Here is a 21,734-nt window from a genome sequence, read left to right as displayed (position 1 = left end):
TGTAGAGTAAGATGCAGCCCACTTAGTAAATATGGATTTTTCCTTCTTATACTGGCCTCGAGATTTTGGTACCCTTTGAGCAAAAGTTTTTGTTTTGCGCATTGCAGAAAACTCTACTTTGTTGTACCGCAATGTTTTGTTATCATGGTTGCAGCGGTAGCAGCAACTTAGTAACGGACCAACCTCGGCCAATACTCAAAAGGATCAGTAGAACTTTCAGTCTCGTTTCTAATGGTTTGTTTCCTGATATTCTGCGACTGATGGTTTGTAAAATTGACCCTAGTGAAAAAAAAGTAAAACAAATAAAATAACTTGCATCAGTAATCGCCCTTTTCAGAAAAAATACAAATTTTACATTTTTTAAAGGTAGGGAATGGGAACCTCTCGGGCATGTGAAATTCCCTGACGACACTTGTAGATCCTCCCTTAATATGTTCACCTTTTTGTCGGTAAAGTTAGAAGCTATAGTGATGATAGTGGTCAAATATGGCTTTGAAGCATGGGCGCTTCGAAAAGCGGATGAAGATTTGCTAGATGTTTTCAAAAGAAATTCCCTACAGAATGTTCTGGGTACCCGGCTGACTGACCGTATTTCAAACTCAAGGCTACACAAAAGATGCGGTTCAATTCCTCTTTCTAGGGCTATAATGAAAGAAAGGTTAAGATGACTAGGGCAAGTTCTGCGGATGAAGGATGACAGGCTGTCGAAGATTGTCCTTTTTGGCCAACCGTCTAGGACTAGACGGAAAGCAGGTCGTCCTCATCTGTGTTGGAAGGACGTCGTAAAGAAAGATTTTAAAGAAATGGGAACTTCCTCGGAGGGTGTAAAGAGGGAGTCTTTGAATAGGTTGGGACGGAAAGGAAGCTTGTGTAGCTGTGTTGGCCTCGGGCGACTTGGTGCTGCGGTGAGTTATTAGTAGTAGTGGTAGTTAGTTTTTATAAGAAGGATTTGGCTTTATTCTTTAGATTATGCTTCATAAAAAAAAACAAGAACAAACTGTTTTTTAGGTCTAGACATCAAAGGCGAAAAAACATCATTGACGAATAATTAGCTTCAAAAGGGTATATTCTTCAAACTGATTTTTCTTTTCAAAAATTAGAATCATTTTTTGGGAAATGTTTTTTAGGGTTTGTTACAATGCAAAGTCCCATGACCGCATCTGGAGCAACAAGCTCAAGACTTGGTATCAACTTTTGGCTCAGAGGCACAAATACAAGCCCTGCTGATTTAACTGTTAGAATCCGATCTGAAGAAGGTGAACTGATGGACTTGCCGGTTCTTGACCTGAGACCATATAGTACTAGCGATACTCTCTCTTGGGTCTATGTCGACGCTTCTTTGCCGAATGACCTTGGAAATTTCCAAGTGAGTACTGTATCTTCTTAGTCCAGTCAACAATAAACAAAAAAAAAGAAGAAGAATCAATATTATATAAGAAGGCAATTAAAGATTACTCATTCTTCAGAAAACATTCAATCATTTATAAATTTTGAAATTCCATTTTAATAAAATAAAGTAGAGGACACAGTTAATAAATGAAAATGATTATTACACTACTAATTAATTAATGAAACAAGTTAAAAAAGATTAAATAATATCAATAGAACGATTAATAATAATTAAATCATTTCATTATCGAAAAGTAATTTATATTTTATTTCTTTGTTGCCTAACTTTGACAAAGATCTTGAATATTAGTCGAAGAAAGACATTATTTTTGATCTAAAAATGTGCAAATCTGATTCGAAGTTCATTAAAAGGACAACACAATTAAAGCTACAACCAGTACTATTAAAGAACCTTAATAACTAGACTTTTGTGTCATATGAATGTTTTTGGCTTCTGTTTCTTGACCCTGACAACAAAAATTGCAGAACATTGTCTTTAGCCTGCAATTTTGCATATAGTTGCACTAATAATAGCTGGTCTAATTTCATATCTTTCACTCGGTTTTTCTTGTTGTTCTAATTTATATTCTTGAAAACTGAAAATGCTTAGTTCTCGTAAGTTAGTTCAAGGACTTACACTTACTTGAAGTTTAAAATTGCAACGTCATGAAAACATTCCATAAGGAAGAAGAATTTGACATCACTTATCTAAACGACGTCTTGGAGAGAGGTAACCTTCAAGGACCATGCTTCTCTTTTGTTGTTCACATATTTTTCTTTTTGTTTTATTCATCCGCAAATCTCATCCAATAGATATCATTTTCAAATGCACCTGCAACTTCCTCGTTTTTGTACAATTCTACAGTGTAAGACAATCTACACTGTAAGTACCTATATGTCTACACTGAGTCCTGTTTCTTTTTTTAACTCTTTATTTAAAGAATTCCCCTTGTTTCCATTTAATTTCCATTGTTTATAGGGAAGAACTCTGTGTATTAGTAAAAAAGTGCCGTGAAATACAACCTTAAATATTGGCAAGCATTTTTTTTTTAGATCTGCTTTAGTTCTCGCTTTTATTCAATTCTCTGGCGTACCAGAGAATTGAGAACAATATATTTCTGGTCAAACTAGAGACTGAGAACAGAAAATTTTGACCACAAAAGTGCATCTAAGCTGTCGAAAAATGTCTAAATATTTCAAATTTTGGAATCTTGTGCAAGAAGCTGTCAGTGAAAACGGACATTTACCAGTTCTCAGTATTAGCTCTCTGAAAGGCAAATTGTACGCAATTTACGCAAATCTGGTGACATTGTCTCTGACTTCCTTGCTTTTATTGCTTTTTTTGGCACTCATGCCTGCAGTATCTAATTTTCCCGCATTTCTGAGTCAGAATTTCGAACTCAATCCAAAAAATAAGTAGCGAAAATGGACCGACGGCGCATTTTCACTTTCCTTATTGCTCTATCTCATGTCAGGTATCTGGCCATACTGATCTTCTGTCTATCGCTCTTTGAGAGGTTGGGAAGAGTCCAGCACCAGGCGTCCTAGAACAGTCGTTCTTGTCTCATTCGAGTCAAGTGACTTCTGCATTTTTCAAGTTAAACTTCATCGACTATTTTAAGTTGCTTCGTGAGAAGTCTGATATAGGTTGGGTGGTCTGTCAGCCCAGAAAATCGCAAGTAGTCTTTGCAAGCAAATGTTCACAAATCCAATATGACTTTTTTCTACAGCTTTATACAGGCTCTAATACTTGCAACCATATCTAAATAAGGAGATTCTGTTGATGTTGAAAAAGCACAGTGTCAGCTTCAGAGAGTACTTGCTAGATCTGCAAACACTATTTGATTGACCGAATAATGCGGAATTTTATGTGGAATTTTTAAATATGTGGAATTTTAAGAATGATCCCTCTATCACAACAGCCGATACGACTTAATCATAGTTTTGAATTGAGTTAGTCCTCTGTTTCCGTAATTTCGATTTAATTGCTATTCTATCAACAAAATAAAAAGAATACTATGGAGCGCAAATAGTAATAAAATAAAATGACAAAAGAAAGCAACAGAAAAATGATTACTCATATTATACAACAAAAATTGTATTAACAACTTCAGGAAAAAATAAATTAAAATGTGTATCATATTCAGGAAAAAAAATCAAAAGTTTTCACGCATAGGGTTTCATTGGCACCATTTATTTTAGATGGTATTTTAGCAATGTTAGACTCATTCACGAAATGACCAAATTACAGTGTTTGAAACGTGGTAAATACAGCAGAAACTTGTACCATCTGAAATATGTTATGAGATAGGGTGGTAGTACTTTTTCCAAAACAAATGGGCAATCTAAGATCTAATGCAATCTAAGGGGAATTAAATCAGAGGTACAAACTGCAAAGTCAATTTTTGTTATATCTTCTTTTATTTGGTGAAAGTTTTCTGTATACCACCATAAGGCTCTTAACTTCTATTCCTAAGGATGAAACAAGTTTAAGCAAGTGAGAATTTGAACAAGAATCCCAGCCAATTGGCTGAGGAACAGAAAGGAATAGAAGCATACACACACACACACACACACACACACACACACACACACACACACACACACACACACACACACACACACACACACACACACACACACACACACACACACACACACACACACACACACACACACACACACACACACACACACACACACACACACACACACACACACACACACACACACACACACACACACACACACACACACACACACACACACACACACACACACACACACACACACACACACACACACACACACACACACACACACACACACACACACACACACACACACACACACACACACACACACACACACACACACACACACACACACACACACACACACACACACACACACACACACACACACACACACACACACACACACACACACACACACACACACACACACACACACACACACACACACACACACACACACACACACACACACACACACACACACACACACACACACACACACACACACACACACACACACACACACACACACACACACACACACACACACACACACACACACACACACACACACACACACACACACACACACACACACACACACACACACACACACACACACGTATATATATATATATATATATATATATATATATATATATATATATATATATATATATATATATATATATATATATATACATATTTCTTTCTCTATCCTGTTTGATTTGATTTTATAGTTGGTTCTTTTACAGACCATTGAAATGCAAATACTTACCAACCAAAGTACGATACTGAACGCCTTAGAAGAGGTGGGAAGCGATCTTAGCGATTTCAATGTAGATGCTGATTGGTTTCAGCACACTGAAGAGATAGATTTCGATCAACAAGAGCACACCGACACAGAGAGCAATGCTATAGAGATGGACCTGACTGACACAGCGTAAGCTAATGTTATCCCAAGTTCAGACATACCAAATGCTAGTGTAGATGCGCCAACAAATTCTCCAAGCCCAATCGATACAAAGCATTGCATTGCTGTGCTGTCTACTTCAGCGGCACTAGCTCTGTTTAGTTTGGCTAATAAAACGAAGAAAATTTTACCCTGCCGACAAGGAAATGAAAGGTCTTTGAACCACAAAGGAGAGGAATGTTTTTGCCTAAGGTAATCCTTGGGATAAAGCTGTGGGCACAACCAACTTTCGAACATGAGAGAATACTACACTTTTGATCCTGACCTGGGTGTCTCTTTTGTATCGTAAATTTTGTCGAGAAACAGGTTGGAAGATATTCTAAGAAACTTGTATGTCATACACAACCTGACAATTACAGCTGGCAAGAAAGACAGGCTTTCAAAGCTGTGACCGATGATTGACGCAGTAAACTTTCGCTTCAATCAGTTTTTGGACCTTGGAACTTACACGAGTTTTGAAGAGTCCTTCATTTTCTTCAAAGCACAGTCTCCACTATAACAATATAACCCAAGGAAGCAAATAAAAAGAAGATACAGGCTTTGATGCTTTGCCTGCATGAGTGGTTATGTCTAGTTTATCAAGTTTAAGAAGACAAATTTCTAGCTTTAAGGAAGATTTATGATTTTGAATTGGTGAAAAATTAGTTGGACAATATACTGAAGGTCTCAACGGAAAAGAGCATACCATCATCTTTGATAACTCTTTTTCGTTTGTGCTCTCTCTTGATCAGCCAAAGAAAGATGAAAGTTTGGCGTGTTGCACTATTCGCTCAGTTAGGATGGAGCTTCTTGTCCTTGCACCCGATAGAATTCTAGCTATATGGAGCTTCGGCCATAAACATTGTTGATTGATTGGTGTCTTGATTGTCATAAATGGATGGATTCCAGGACTTTTATTTTTCCCTTCAACTACCATGGTAACCATGGTAGAGAGATAGCCTCTGTATTGAAAAAGAATTACGATGGGTCTATCTGCGTTATTAAAGCCCTTCAAGTAGCTAAAGATTATAATGACTATATGGGTGTGTAGGTCTTTCGAACTGGAAAAAGGCAGCAACAAGAGATATCTGAAGTCGTTTAATAGTGGCACCAGTTTTCTGCGGTTTTGTTGATTTGATGCTCTGCAATGCCGACGTTTTGTTCACACTCCTGTTTTCCGAAGAAAAATTACCCTACTTGAGTTCCAGCAAAGGGTAGTAAGAGAACCCGTGTCTCTGCTAAAATTGAAGAGGAAAAGCGGATGCACTTTCTAGGAGGCTCTGACAGTTAACAAAGAAAAATAAACAAAACAAAAAACACGGAAGTTGTAGCGCCTTAGTTCCAGACGATGTCCGTCTTATTGGTTTGGGTATACACTGGCCTCACTTCGTTTCCCAAGGCTCAAGATCTGAAATGGCTTCTCCAAAGCACACGTGTCAAGACTGTTATCAATTTGCTCCAAATGTGGTGTGACATTGTGCATCAATGAACGAAAGAATTGCTCTGCTGAGTATAATCAATAGCAGTGTCGTGACCAACAATTTTGATCGAAGTTTTCTGTTCATACAAGCGGCTTTTCCTTTTAGAAACAAGTAACTTGCTTCGTGGGACTTCTTGGTCCCTTTAGCTAGTGCTTGATCAAGTTGTTTTGCCCAGCAGGACCGCGGAGTCCCCTTTTGAACAAATCTTTTCCTATTCGTTTCGGAGTATTCTTTTAGCATATTCGAAATCAGTATGTCTTTTTGGCCAGGATATTTTTCGTCTAATTTGTTCGAACAAGAAGAGCTTGGTTTTAAAAGAGTTCAATCAAGATATATTAGTTTAAAATAATCGCTGATACAATCACATTTTGCTGAAAACTAAGTAATGTTATCTGCGCATAGGAAACTATGCCGAGTTTCTTTTGATTTGAAATGGCTGCATTTTATTTTTGTTGAATGACCTAATATTTACATTTTATTTATTTTAGATCGTCATGGAGGCTTTTGTTGGTGCTGGTGAGTTCAATGGGATTGCCGTAAAGGATGTCTCCATAACAACCACATTGGAAGGAGCAGAGATTAGAAATTACCTGCTAAAGTTTTAGACTATTCCTATTTATTCAAGTTAAACTAGATCTCTAGTATAAGATCTAGTGCATTGTCTATAATATATCAATTGTTTTGTGATTGAAAAAATACTTTAATAAATAGATATGCCAAAATATTAGCAACTGTAAGGTGTACCGAAAGTTTTTGCGTCCCTAAAGTGATGTGTGCCTAAACAAAATAGAAGTAAAAGTAAGTTAAAGCCAAGAGTATAAAACAAAACTGAAAAAAAGCAATAGTATTGTACGCTTCATTTTGAATCTGCCCAGATTGGTGAAAGCACTAGCGTAAGCAAAAAAGAAAATGTAAAAACAACATAGTGGAGATAGCTAAAACGAATAACAAAGAAACTCTGTATACAAGGATATCATCTAGACATCAAAGTTGATAAATTACTATAAATTAATTAAAAACAAGAAAAAGGAAAAACTTTACAAGGTCAATTAAAGGAAGCGCGTTCTTAAACTCTTAAGGTTAAGCTTCCAACTAAAGAAGGATAAATTTAATTGCAATATGTATAATAAGCTCGATATCCGCGTTGTCAGTAAGTGAAGAAAATAAACAAACACCAGTCTTTGCAATGAAATTTGACGTAACATCGAAATATCCCACAATTTTCCAAGACTTTATTCATAAGGTAGTAAAAAAGTCAAAAGATTATCTCACATTTTAAATTCTTTGTGGTTTCTGAAGAAATCCCTGATGAAACACCTGAACTTTCTCCAGTCTCTGGTCTTTTATACGAGCGCTTAATTTTGGGCCTGCACGTTAGAGATTTAAATGTAAGAAGTAATCACATACAAAATGATTTTGGATGTTTAAAATACTAGGTTATTGCAATGGAAAATTCTTGACCGTTTATCAAGTACTCTCCCTTAAATTATGCTTTCTTCAAACGTCTTCTGTGATCAAACACAGTCATTATACTGCTTGTTAAAATTACTTTTCAGATCTCTGTACAAATTATTTAAACAAAAATCCCAAAAATTCAAAAAAAATAAGGATTTTATGGGGACAGTCCTCAAGACCGCCTCCCCCGATGTGTAATTACCTGGTACAGCATTAAACACCTCACAAAATTTTACAAGAGACAAGAACTAAACAGCTCATGATTTAAACCGTACGTAAGGCTTATCTACCTAGGCTTATAGTAACCAAAACTCTTTAAAAAGGCTTCCATAAGAGTAGGTACGTAAAAATATAAGTTTTATGGTGATTCTAAATATATCTAAATATATGAGATTAAATATCAAGTTTCATTTTGCCTATAAAAGCCTATGATTCTGGGAAAACACACCCAACAGAGTTCGTGATCTGTATGAAAATTACGCAATGAGATAATAAAACCCTATTGTTCAGCTCAAGGCCGCATACAGGGAGGGTTAATGGCCTTATCCCCCCGCACTCACGCACACACACATAGTTTTTGTCGAACTCATAAAAGGCAAAAAATGTATATAGAAGAATTTTTGATTCGGTTGCTATATTTTTTTTAACCAACCCCCCGGAAAAAAAATCCTGGATATGGCATCTTAGTAGAGATATCAAGGTTTCATCTACAAAATCTACATTTTTTCCCAGAAGGAAGTTCACTCATGAATTTTTTCTTTGAGTGATTCCATCAAACCAATAGCCCTAGAGAACTGGGAGACAGAAAGTTCGAAAGGGAATTATAAATTCAAGTGCATGTCATTAGTCTTTAAGTCTGCCATTTCGAACTGAAATACACCGTTTCGCCTCAAAGATGGCAAAGATGATATGGTTTACGAATTCTGAGACTGCCAATCGATTTCTAATTAACAAAACACTCGATGTTGAACTTCCCACTTCAGAGGCAATAAAGCCAAGCGGTAGTGTGTTCGCCCCTAAGAAGTCATATAGTTCAGACAACTTAAATGATTAGTAGGCTATATACACTTATTTAAAGCTTCATTTAACTAATTTGGTTCACTTGATATTAGATAAAATTATGCACGGTAATGTATAGTTGTACATCGGCTATTATGGAGGAGTGACAGTGGGTCAATGCAGGGATAAAGGAGAGGGTACCCGATGCCTCAGAAAGTACAATTTCACCCCCATCCATCCACCCTCCAATTTTCTTCTGACTTTCTGTGATCCTTTAGGTGAATGTAAAAGAAGGTTTGGGGACAGAAGGCTATAAATTGATCTCTAATCTTCCTTCATTTACATTAAGCCTGAATATAGGTTATGTGGGGTGTTGGCTCTCTCCTTGCTGCAAAAAAGTTTTCTTTATGATATAAAAAATATTAAAGAGCAATTTTTACCGGTGGAAAAGGTGAGCAGGGCGGGAGTGGGGAATCTATAGTGTTGTCAGGGAACCTCCGATGAGAGAGTGGAGTTATTAGATTCTTTTTTATGCATTAAACGGTTTGAGTTAACGAACTTGAACTTGAAGTTACGTAAAGTTGAGTTGAGTTACGTAACAATCAGTTGTGCATATCAATACATAACAAGGAAGTGTCCTTTAGCATTGCATAAGACCCAGTTGCGTGTAGTAACGTTTTGAGGGGCTAGTAGCTTCAATGGTAGACCACCTATGGCTCGGTTTAAAACCGAAACCCCCTCACTACTGGGGGACTCTAGCCTAAAGGGTTTGAAGCTGAGTAGTCTGCAGTCTTCTTCATATATCCCATACTATAACTTAGTTTTAATTTTGAACGCCGTTCATCACTTTCATTTGAAAAAACTTTTTTGTTTAATCTTACTAGATATGATAACAAAGCCAAAAAATAAGCGTTTGAAAGGTAGACAAATATTCCAAGTACCAAAAGTCATATTAGCATTATATATTATCTTAAATATTTTTATTTGCTTTAGATTCTTGAGTCCTGGAAAAATTAATAAGACTGATAAGAATTAAGAATCGATCCTCAACCAATATTTTATTAAATTTTATCTAGTCACCATGAAGGTTCTAGTAGTAGCGTTACTCTGTTTGGTAGTAACTTCGGCAACAGTCAAATTTAATTGGTAAGTCAATAAAAATAATTCTTTAATTTATTTTCTGGCAAGTAGTTAAATCCCCTGCTGACTTTTTTTTCTATTTGCACATAGTTCTAAACTGATTTTCCTTTTTCTGCTGTTCAATTTGTTTTTTAGAGTTGTTGTATTCGGGTTACTAGCAATAAATCTCTTACTTTCCCCACGCTAATTTATTTCCCACAGTTATCTGATTAAAATGAGGAGATAGCCATTAGGTTCTGTATAGTTGAAAGACCAAATAGCTATGTATTTATGGTTAAAATGCCCCCCCCCCCCCGTCAGAGTTCTTGGGGAGAGACTGGTAAGTTTTGAAGTACAGCCATTGTTCGTATAGCATTTGTTATCGGGAAGTATACAGACATTTTTGGGGGAGTATTTTTTACTTGGAGTGGATTTCCATTGGGAGAATCTTTTTTGAGGAGAAAACTTTTCGAAGAGGGTGACTTGTCCAGGGAAAATTTTACACTGAGAGGATTTGACAGTAATCCAACACGAAATTACTTTGAACTGTCTTGCATTCTCTTTGCCAATTCAATTTTGTATGTGGTGATGTTCCGGAGGAAATAACCAAGGGCCACTTTCCGCATGTTTTGATTTTCAGAAAAAATTCTACGGAAAGGGGAATTGCCGGAGTGATCGTGAAATAGATTAGAGATTAAAATTGCTTTCAAATGAAAGTATGCAAAGGATAATTTTTGAGGTTGAATCGTCCGAAAGAAATTTTACGGGGAGTTGGGATTTTCAGCAAAGACAGAACTGTCCAGGGGAACTTGAAGGGTTGTACTTTACGTTGGATGAAATTTACGTTGAGGAGTTTCCCGTGAGGGTGGGGGGTATATTTCTTGGGAGGTGAGTCAAATTTACCCGCATTGTTTGAAAAACGAGCAGAAATTGAATAAAAAAACAAGTTTAGTACTTCTCGGTTACATATTAAACACTCGAAAAGTGAAGTTTGGTTAGTGCTAATGAAATAGAACAAAATACGATGAAAATATAATATTTAAGTAACAAAATTATGGAAACTGCGACAAAGAATTTTGGGAGAACGGCTGCCCAGATTACAGTATATTAAATACGTAGCCTAACCTAAACTTAGGTACCTTTTTGCCCCCTCAACCTCAAAAAACCTATTCAGAAATATTGTTCACAGAGTTAGAAACCCCTGTTTTCCTAGCGAGCCAGAGGAATTGCCTTGATGAAGTTGCTTGGCTAGTTTTTGTCTGAAGAGGCGTCACAAACTCGCGAGTGTTTATTATATAACCGATAAGTACGACAAGTTTTTATAACTGAAAGTAAGGAGCAATATTAAAACTTAAAACAAACATAAATTATTCCGTATACGAAGGGTTGCCCCCTTCTCGATACATTGCTCTTTATGATAAAGTTTGACTGTCTGTCTCAATTTTTAAGAACGGCTGCTGAAACACAGGTGTCGATTAATCAGAACAGGAAGCTTTCTTAAAAGTGCTAACATCTTTAGCGTAAAAAGCAGGTTACGGTTGTACAGTTATAAAGAGCTTTTTTTTTATGTAATAGCATTAAAATCAATTTTTTTCAATAGGGTATTGAGTGAAGGTATGCATAAGAAAACAACCCGAATTAGCCGGTTGAAACATCTTATAAGACCAAATTTGATTTCACTCAGAGTGCATTGGTAATTCATACGGAACAGGAAACAAAATTATTAGAAAAAAGAAAAACTTTGCACAGGAAAAGGTAGCAACTTGAGGGGGTTTGACAGTCCGGCGTCAAAAAGAAAATGCTATAATAAACTGGACCTTAATATGGGAGTGACTCTCGTGCTTCACCACAAATTTATGACTCTGGATATTTTATTCTGGATTTTATTTCCAATTGGGCTGATCACGTGGAAGTAATTGATGAGTTTTGGTTAAGCCATAATCAAGTGTGATGTCACCGAAATTCTGTGGTTGGGTCATTCTTCTTTTCGCTTCCTATTTTACTATTCAAAACTATTCTATTTGGACGAACACACCACGGAGGAGATGAGCTTAGCGGTAGTTTCTAGGAAATTTTGGACAATATATACGAGTAGAGGTAGCTGCTTGACTAGTAAGTAGACTAAATTTCAGATGCCAACCAGTTCTTTCTTTTGGAACTGTATTTGATCTTCAGGAGCATTATTGTACGCCACGGATTATTTTAAAGACATACCAAGCTGTATTTCCTAAGAGAATGACTGCAGCTATGTATAATTCAGAAATAGGTTAAATCAGTTGAGGCTAATTTAAGCCAGCTGAATTCAGAATATGCTAGCTACCTATTATTCTTATGTGACCTTATTTCAGTTTTTTTAGTTTTATAATTAGTAGAACAATGCCGATTATTTGTAGTGCAGGATTCTACTGCATTGAAAGCAAATTTACTTCTTATACACGTTTTGGGTTAAGCTTTTCAGCACATTGCGTAAGTGCAGTCCACTGCTTAAGCCGGTGCCAGGGGCTCTCTACGATAAGAGAAGGGATATTTGGAAATAATAGGTTGATACTTCCAGGTGCCTTAAATAGTACGTCACTTCAGTTTATTTGTAGAGTAGTAAGGTATCTGGAAATTTTGTTAAATAAAAGAAATAATAATAAATAAATAAGTAAAAAAAAATCAGTATAAACTAAATGTAATATTTTATTTATGTCTTTTTCCCAGTGTTAATCGTCCTTTTCAATGACCTTTTTTCAACTATTAAGTACTAATATTAGGTTAATCCAGTGTTTCATTTAACTGTTTTATGATGATCGCTGATCAAAGTTTACGTTATTTGTGTCTTTCGTTTATGCAGTATGTACTGTGTTCATGGCTGTATGTTTGGCTTTAAAATACACTTATCTATCCATCTATAGTGCAGGATTCTACTGCATTGAAAGCAAATCTACTTCTTGTGCACGTTTAGGGTTAAACTTTCCGTCACATTGCTTAACAAGCAAAGAACAGGTATCAACAGGATTCTGACAAACAACTACCTGTTTTGGTACATCGTGGCTCACATAATTTTCCAGAAATGTCAAAATTTCTCACTGTTTCCACTTTATTAGATGAGTGGCGTTACTCGGGAAGGGGGATAGGGCTGTTTATGCTAACCCATAGATTTCCGTCCACTAACCCTAAATTTTGAAAAATAATTCTTTGGGATATTTTATTGAAAAATGCCTTTTTGTATTTTCATTGAAACCCCCTCCGCCCTTCACACTGAAAAATAAACTATATTCTATTGCCTCCCTCCACTTAAATATTGGCCAATTGGGGGATAGGGGTAAGATTAAAGTGTTTAAAGTTAGGAGTGGGGTAACTATTGTTGAATGAATACTCTTTTGCCAGTTAAAACTTATATTTTTGCCCATTACAAATCGTACTCCCGCTTATATTAGTGCCATTTAAGCCCATTAGTTCCATACTTGGCTAACTTTCTAAGGGTACCTATGTCTTATATCCAACACACTCAAGTTTTTTCGTCTGAGAAGAACCGATTTATTTCTGTATTTCAGTATGTACTCGGTGATAATCAGCTTAGCATGAGAGAGACAAATTACAAAATAGGCATATTTCAATTAAATACTTTATATATAGAGTTGGCATTTTGGTTAGATTAGGTTAATTTAGGCTAGAAAAATTTAAGTATAATTTAATATAATGTGTTCTTGGTGGCCTGATTTCCATAGTTCCCTGTTGTAGTTCCCATAATTTTGTTACTAAAATATTTCATATTTAGGTATATTACATCAGGACTAACCTAGCTTCACTTCTTGAGTGTGGTGGCTATAAGACATAACTACCTTCCCAAGTTCCATAATTTACTTGAATATTACTTCTTTGGCAACCATGTTTTCCCTTTTTTTTATTTTTTATCAAAAGCTTGAAAAAAAAAATCTATAGAAGACTTACTACAAGTTTGCACAGACTTTTAATGGTCATTCTAATCTACCATAAATATATATCGTCACCTTCTAGGCATTTCATTTCTGTCAATGCTAAATTATACGCATCACGAAATTGCTAACTATCTGAATCACTAAAGCTGCCAAATACAAAACATCTTGTTTCTTTTGCAGGTACGAAGTCATCAGAGTTTACCCAAAGACATCCGTCCAGCTAAACTTTATTCGTCATCTCGAACATTCTGGGAAGTATGACTTCTGGAAAACTGCCGCAACCAAAGGTTTTGCTGATATCATGGCTTCAAAAGAGAATATGATATCATTAAAATCAATGCTGAGGGTAACAGGTATACGCTACAGCATCTTCATCAGTGATGTACAAGGGTAAGTATTTCTAAGCCGTTTCTTTTTTCACTGTCTGTCGATTAAGATAACTAAATTCTTGAATGAAGTCTGCTGAATTGTACAATATTAAAAACCTCTTATTTTTCATGTTAATTATATCTTACAAGATGTCAGTAAAAGACTGTTGACGGGTTGGCTAACATAAAGCTCCCCAAAAACGAAGACAAGAAAAAAAAAAGTTGTTGTGTTTTTGTCAAGATGAAAATAAAAAAAGTTTTTAAATGAAAGTTAGGAACAACATTAAAACTTAAAATGAACAGAAATTACTTCTTGCATGAGGAGGGGGGCCGCCCCCTCATTAATATCTCCATCTTTATGCTAAAGTCTTATAGTAGTTTAAAAAAAGCTTCTTATTGTTCTAATTAAATTCCCCTTGTGTCTCAGGAGTCGTTCTTAAAAAAACGGGACAAAAAGTCATACTTTAGCATAGAGAGTGAGGTATTGGAGAGGGTGTAATTTCCATCGTATACGTAATAATTTCCGCTATTTTAAGGTTTAATGTTGCTCGTTACTATCTATAGAATAAACTTGTTTTTTATTTTATTCCTGGCCTTTTTTTAAATAATGCCGGGAAATGCGTCTCCCCTCAACGGAAATCGCCCCATGGAAAGATCCTCTAGACAATACAAGGCCAGGGAAAATTTACCCCTGAAAATTACTCTTTACATCTCCACGTGTAAAGTTGAGCCTACGAAGAGAAAGAAAGACAAATAAAAAGAATTCCGTACAGAATTCTAGAAAATTCCCCAAGTTCAGCATTTCTCTTGAATAGATCAGCCCCCCAAACTTCCCTCCCGATAGAAAGATCTCCGCGTGGAAAATCGTCCCAGAAGAAAATTCATCCCTCCCCCGGACAAAAAAATGTATCCATACTTCCAAATAAAAAGTAATACACGCAAAAAAGGCTAATTTCATAAATTAAAGATATTTCCCCGACGGCTATGGAGGTCTTGCCATCTCCTAAAGAGTTTATTGGACCTTTCAACTATTCTAAACATAAAGGGCTTTCTCAAAATTTTAATCGGATGACTCTTGGGAAAAAGGGGCGTCGGAGGGGGCTAGCTACCCTTCAATCTTTTCTGGTCACTTAAAAAGAAAACTAGAACTTTTAATTTGCGTTTGAATGAGCTCTCCCCCGATGTCTTAGGACAATTGTTTCGATCCAATCACCCCTGGTAAATTCTATGAATAAATAAATACGTATCAGTGATCTTTCTTTTAGCAAAAATACGAACCATGCATTTTTGCAGATGGGAGCTCGAAACCTTCACAGTAATGTTCTTTGACACGTTCAGTATTATGATATTAAAATTTTCCCTTTTTAAGCTCCGGTTACGATTCAGTCACGTCGCTCTTTACCTACATTTTGGAGCCATGAACTGATTGATATAAAGATATCCTTGCTATTGATAATATTGCAATAAGCTGGTCAATGAAGTTAACAAAAGTGAAGGTAAGATAGCCGTCACAGTTCTACTACCATTCTAGTTACACCCCAAGTCAGTCAAAGTTTATTTTTATAATAATTAAATAAAAATAAGTTTTTTAACTGAAAGTACGGTGCGACATTAACACTTAAAACGAGTAGAAATCATTCCATATCTGAAAGAGCTTGTCCGCTCCTGAACGCCTCACTCTTTACGCTGAAGTTTGACTCAGTTACAGCTCTACTTTTTAAAATAATAAAAACTTTAGCGTAAAGAGCAAGGTTTTGAGGAGGGGACAGCCTCTTTCATATATGGAATAATTTCTATTCGTTTTAAGTTTTAATGTCGCTGCTTACTTTCAGTTAAAAAACTTATCTTTTATATTTTATTTTTGAACATTTTTCAACTACTCCAGGTTCAAATTTGGCTCACCGTAAATAAGAAATTAAAACAAAATTTGCATATTAATTTTGGCATATTTATTCCCTATTTGAAGGGTTACCCCATCCTCAATCCTTGCTGTTCACGCAAAAGCTGTTAGCAGTTTAAAAAACATCCTATTCTAATTAAACGGCCCACTTGTTTCAGTAGGCGCTCTTAAGAAATTGGGACAAACAGTCAAACTTTAATGTAAAGAGCAAAGTATTGAGGAGGGAGCAACCCTTCATAACAAATACTAAACATAAACATTGAGAAAATTTCATAACTTACAGGCTTCTCCACACAGACTGTGGGGGGGGGGAATTTGGGTATTTTACACCTTAAGACACAATTATTTGATTTTTCAACTATACTGAACAAAAATGATATCTCAAAATTTTGATCAGAAAGTTTTGGAGAAAAAATGGGCGTGGGAGGGAACCAAGTTGCCCTCTAATCTTTTTGGTCACTTAAAAAGAACACTAGAGCTTTTAATTTTCGTTCGAATGCACCTCTCCCGATCTTCCAAGACCCTTATTTCGACACAATCATCCTTGAAAAAAAACAAAACAAAAAACAAACAAATAAACACGCATCCGTGATCTGTCTTCTGGCAAAAATAGCAAAATTCCACAGTTTTGCAGCGAAGAGCTTGAAACTTCTACAATAGGGTTTTCTGGTGCGCTGAATCTGATGGTTTGATTTTTATTAAGATTAATTTAATTTTAAGGGATGGTTTCCCCCTATTTAAAGAATCAGGCAAGTTTTCTCAGGCTCGTAATTTTCGATGGGTAGCACTAAACTTGACGAATACTATATATTTGTAATCAGCATAATAGGCTAATTTTTTCGATGTATCTATTGATATTAAAACCCCTTTTTTCAATGTTTCAGTTACTATTGAGCGGAGTCGTGCCTTACTTACAGTCCATCACCACGAACTGTTTGGTTAAATCAAATGTGTTGCATCGTTTGGTAAAACATGTTTTGAATCAAATGGATTTCGACACTCATAGTCTTTGTATCCCTTACAGATATAGATACTGGTTAATCTTATCTTCTTCTACTCATCTTCTGTTTTGTGTTACCCTAGAAAAATAGAAAAATGGCAAATATTTTTTGACAATGGTAGCTAACATATACTCTGAATTACGTTTTTTTTTACACAAAAAGATATTCTAATCTCCTCTCAACCACAAAATGGATAACTAAATTGTGTTTCTCTTCTATTCTTTTAAACAAAGGTTGTACCATAAAGGACTGAAATAGTCAATTACACTCATGTCTTATTCAAAAGTAATAGTACATGTTCTATTACTTGGGTTCATCTCTTATCCAAAAGTAAAAGTAGCTTGACTTGCATGACCTAAAGCTATTGCTCGGCAGTGTTTCCAGCCGAGCTCCAATGGTAGTAGGCAGCCTTGTAGCATTCCAGTAGAGGCGCTGAAGCTTTCCGTAAATCCTTTTCCAATCATAACGCGGTTTCTGAACTTATTATACATGTCGTTGATCAGAGAGATCAGGTTGGGTGGGATGCCAAAGTTAAGAAGGATGATTCATAGACTTTCTTTCCATGTGAGATCGAAAGCTTGTTTAAAGTCTATGAAAAGGTGGTAGATGCCGCGGCCAAGTTCACTGTAGTTTCCCATGATCTGTCGGGCAGTGAATGTTCGGTCAATTGCTGATCTATTAGGTCGGAAGCCGGTTTGGTATTCTGGAATGGCCAGTGAGAAAATATACTTCGTATATGCCCGAGCATGACTCTTTAAGGATTTTCGCGACGCGGCTGGTAAGACACATTTTTGAAAACAGTGTATTTAGCAATTTCAGGGTATATTAAGAGGAACGTTGAACTAGCCATAAGACTCTATGCCTATATTACTACCACTACTGCTAATACTGATACTACTACTACTTCTATATAATAACCGCTACTGCAACTACTAATACAAGAAATATTGTTATTGTGACTACAACTGAGATCGCAAGTACTTATGGCTGTGACTGAGACTGCGGCTACTTACGGCTGCGATAGCTTGTTAATATGCCTTCTTAAAGCTTAGCTGCAACTGCTTGATACTATAACTACTTGTGCCTGTAAATACATGCGACTTAGACTTTAACTACTTGCGACTGCGACTGTGAATACTTGCAAGTACGACTGCAACTATTTGTGACTATAAATGTTCGTGACTACAACTGCGACCACCTGCAACTATGACTACTCGCTACTAAATATGACTGTAACTGATTGCGATTACAATTACATGACCTTGAAGAAAATTGCTTCTATGACTGCAACTACTTGGCACTGTGAACACTGTCGACTACGATTACTTGCAGTTGTTACTGTACTTATTTGTGGCTGGGACTGCTTGTGACTGCTACTATGGCTACTTGGTATTGCAAACCTGATTACTTGCGACAGTAGCTGTAACTATTTGTAACCACAATTGCGACTAAACTAATTATTGTGACTGCAGCTACCCACAGTTACGACTACTTGTGACTGCGATTAGTTGCGCCAGTGACTGTTTGCGACTACGGCTATTTGTAACTGCAATTACTTACAACTGAAACTAATTGGGGTTACGACAGCAATTATCCACGATTACTACTACTTCTGACTGCAAATGTGACTACTTGCGACCGCAACTATTAGCAACTGCGACTTATTGCAAATGCAACTAATTGTATCTGTCACTACAACTGCTTCTCACCCCTACCACTTGCGCCTGCGACTACTTACTACTGCAAAGTCTTGCGGATGCGAGTAGTACTACTAGGATTGCAACTTCGGCTGTGGCTGCTACTGCTACAACTACTGCCACTGCTACAACTATAAGTACTGCCACTGGTACTACTAAAACTACTATTACGGTTTCAACAATTACTAAAGTTAATTAAAATAGTTTAAATGCATATTGTCTTTCAAAATGACATAATGGAAAATCTCAGTGACCGAACAGAGTATATAGGTAAACTTCCTGGGGAACCTGGAGGGGGGTGTAAAAAAACCTCAGAAGACAATTTTTCATGCAGATTGTCAAAAGGACATCTCCAAAATATCCCAGGAACAGCTAAGGGTATTACGCTGGAACTTCAAGGCCATGTTGAGGGGAATGTTGTAATGAGTCAAAAGACACTTATGTGCATCCAGATGGTCCGAAGGATATATCCTCAATATCTTAGGAACAGAAAAGGGTACTAAATTAAGACTTCAGGGGATTGTTGAGGGGTATGTTGAACAAAATAAAAGACAAAATGTGTATTAAAGATTGTCATAGGGATTACTCAGCAATATCTCTAAAACAGATCAGGGAATTAAATTGAAACTTTCATAGCACGTGGCTGGTCGATTAGTAATTTTCTGTATTCACAGTTGTAACATGACGATGGTAAGAATATCTTTAGTCCTATACAAGCCAATACGTTCTACATATTCTAATTTATTTATTTGAATAATGTTCCATGCACCCATTCATCCAAAGTTCTGTAATAGGCCTAAAACAATTGTTGAAGTTTGCTGCAAAATATTGTCCAATATATTAACAGCAAACAATAATCTTGGTTCTGAAAGAGAAAAACTGAAAAAGCTTTATGAATTCCGTTTTTATTATTGACTAGAAAAACTATATAAAAAAAGACCAGAAATTCATTTGAAATAAAAAAATTCCAGAACAGAAGTTTTCTAAAGAAAACTAAACAGCTACAATAAATATTAAACTATCGAAACTAAATAGAGATAGTAATCAAAAAGTTCGTGGTAAGGAACCATAAGTACAAACTGACTTGAATCAATAGTAACCGAAACTATAAAAAATTGAATTTTGATATCAATAGACAGATCAAAAGATTTGGTTTATTAGGATTGAAATTTTGAGACAGCAATGTTTGTTCAAAATAGTCACTATGTCAAATAACAATCGCTCTGGGTTTGAGCTCTCCCCTCCCTCCAGCCCTAAGAAAAAGGCAATAAATTATGCTAGCTACCCATCGTTAATATATAAAGTTATTATGGAAGGAATGGTCGGGCAAACCTTGGAGGTGGCTCATTTAATTGGAAATTGAATTTTTCACGTTTTTTAAGAGTCGAAAGTGATTGGATGGTAAACAGTCCCCCTCCCTCCACGCCAACGCCTTTTCCTCAAATGTATCTTTTTAAAATTTGAGACTACCATTTTGTTCAATATAGTCCAAAATTCAAATAACTACAACGTAGGGGTTGAAAATGTCAAATAGCCCTCCCAGGGTAAGGGTTGTATCTTATGCAAGTTGCTCATTGTTAACGTATAAGGTTTTTCAGGAAGGGGTGGTCATATAAACTTTGGAGGGGGCTCATTCAACCGGAGATTGACAATCAACCGGATCATTCAACCGGAGATTGACAATTCTAATTCTTTTACTAAAAGTAAAAAGTGATCAAAGAGCCCCCCCCCCCACTCCCTTTTTCCAAGAGGTATCCAGTCAAAACGTTTAGATATCCATTTTGTTAAAATAATCCAAAGGCCAAATAACTATGCCTCCGGGGCCAAGCCCCCCAGCCCCAGGGGCAAGGGATGTGAGTTATAGAAGTTGCTTACTGTTACTTTGATGCTATGGGGGAAAATTTCCTATAGCCCCCAGGGCAAGTATTGTAACTTATGCAAGTTGCTCATTGTTGATATACGAGGTTTTTATGGAAGGGGTGGTCGTATAACTTTGGAGGGGGCTCATTCGATTTGAAAGTAAAACTTCTTGTTCTTTTTAAGATTCACGAGTGATCAAACTGAAACCAGCCCCCCAGGTTTCTTTTCCCCAAAGGCACCCGGTCAAAATTTTGGTATAACCATTTTGTTCAAAATCGACCAAAGACCAAATAACTATGCCTCTGGGGTTGAATCCCAGCCCAGCCCCTGGGCAATGGCTTTGAGTTATACAAGTTGCGTATTGTTACTTTGATACTTTGTTTTCTCTGAAACTTAGATTTACAGATCGAAGGAGCACCTGTGATTTCACGGGATAGGGGCTGTAAGTTATGAGAGTTGCTTAATAAGAAAAATTTTGAAATAAGGAATTTTGAAAAACATAAAACTGTAGTAATCAAAAACAAACAGAAAGTAATTAAAAAACTTTCCGAAAATTTTTTTTTAAAGAAAAGTAAAGGCCATATTAAACTTAAGATCAGCAGAAATAAAAATCTATAATAAATGAAACCCAAAACGAACAGAAATTAAATAAAAAGATATAGAAAACAAATCGACAATAGGTACAATATAAACGAATAAATAAATCTTCAAAGGAATAAAATTTAAATTGAATACGCAAATCATGCTTAAAAAGAACAAACAGTCTTAAAAAAATGTTGGGCTACTTCCGCCTTCCCTAACTGTAAAAGTATAAGAACTTCTACGCCATTGGTTCTTTACTGAAAATGAATAATATTAGAAATATTTTATTTCGTAGGCTACTTTTTATAACATTGAAAATAAAATGAAAATTGCAATTAAATAAAATCTTTAACGAATGAGCTTTCAGCATTTAATATCAGTATATATCGAATGTTCGGTTTAATTTTATTAGTTCTTTGTAAGACTGTTCAAGACACATAAAGTTTCCAGTAATACACCAGTGAAGGCGTT

At 36.1% G+C, this 21,734-nt stretch overlaps 2 protein-coding genes across 2 annotated transcripts in view; both read left to right on the top strand.

Annotated features, from left to right (window-relative positions):
• LOC136031929 (uncharacterized) overlaps positions 1 to 7,081 on the top strand; it is a 42,598-nt gene extending 35,517 nt beyond the window's left edge. Inside the window, exons 7-8 of the mRNA XM_065711922.1 lie at positions 1,128 to 1,366; positions 6,848 to 7,081. Of these exons, the coding sequence (XP_065567994.1) occupies positions 1,128 to 1,366; positions 6,848 to 6,964 (356 nt within the window). The 3' untranslated portion in view covers positions 6,965 to 7,081. The remainder of the gene's footprint in view (positions 1 to 1,127; positions 1,367 to 6,847) is intronic.
• A 2,742-nt stretch (positions 7,082 to 9,823) lies between these two features.
• Positions 9,824 to 21,734, top strand: part of LOC136031928 (carboxypeptidase B-like) — a 42,884-nt gene continuing 30,973 nt past the window's right edge. Inside the window, exons 1-2 of the mRNA XM_065711921.1 lie at positions 9,824 to 9,959; positions 14,036 to 14,245. Of these exons, the coding sequence (XP_065567993.1) occupies positions 9,895 to 9,959; positions 14,036 to 14,245 (275 nt within the window). The 5' untranslated portion in view covers positions 9,824 to 9,894. The remainder of the gene's footprint in view (positions 9,960 to 14,035; positions 14,246 to 21,734) is intronic.

Source organism: Artemia franciscana, chromosome 10, assembly GCF_032884065.1.
Source record: "Artemia franciscana chromosome 10, ASM3288406v1, whole genome shotgun sequence".
In the NCBI taxonomy this organism is placed as follows: Eukaryota; Metazoa; Arthropoda; class Branchiopoda; order Anostraca; family Artemiidae; genus Artemia; species Artemia franciscana.
Note: the sequence above shows the minus strand (reverse complement) of the source record. Positions and strands in the feature narration are given on the sequence as shown.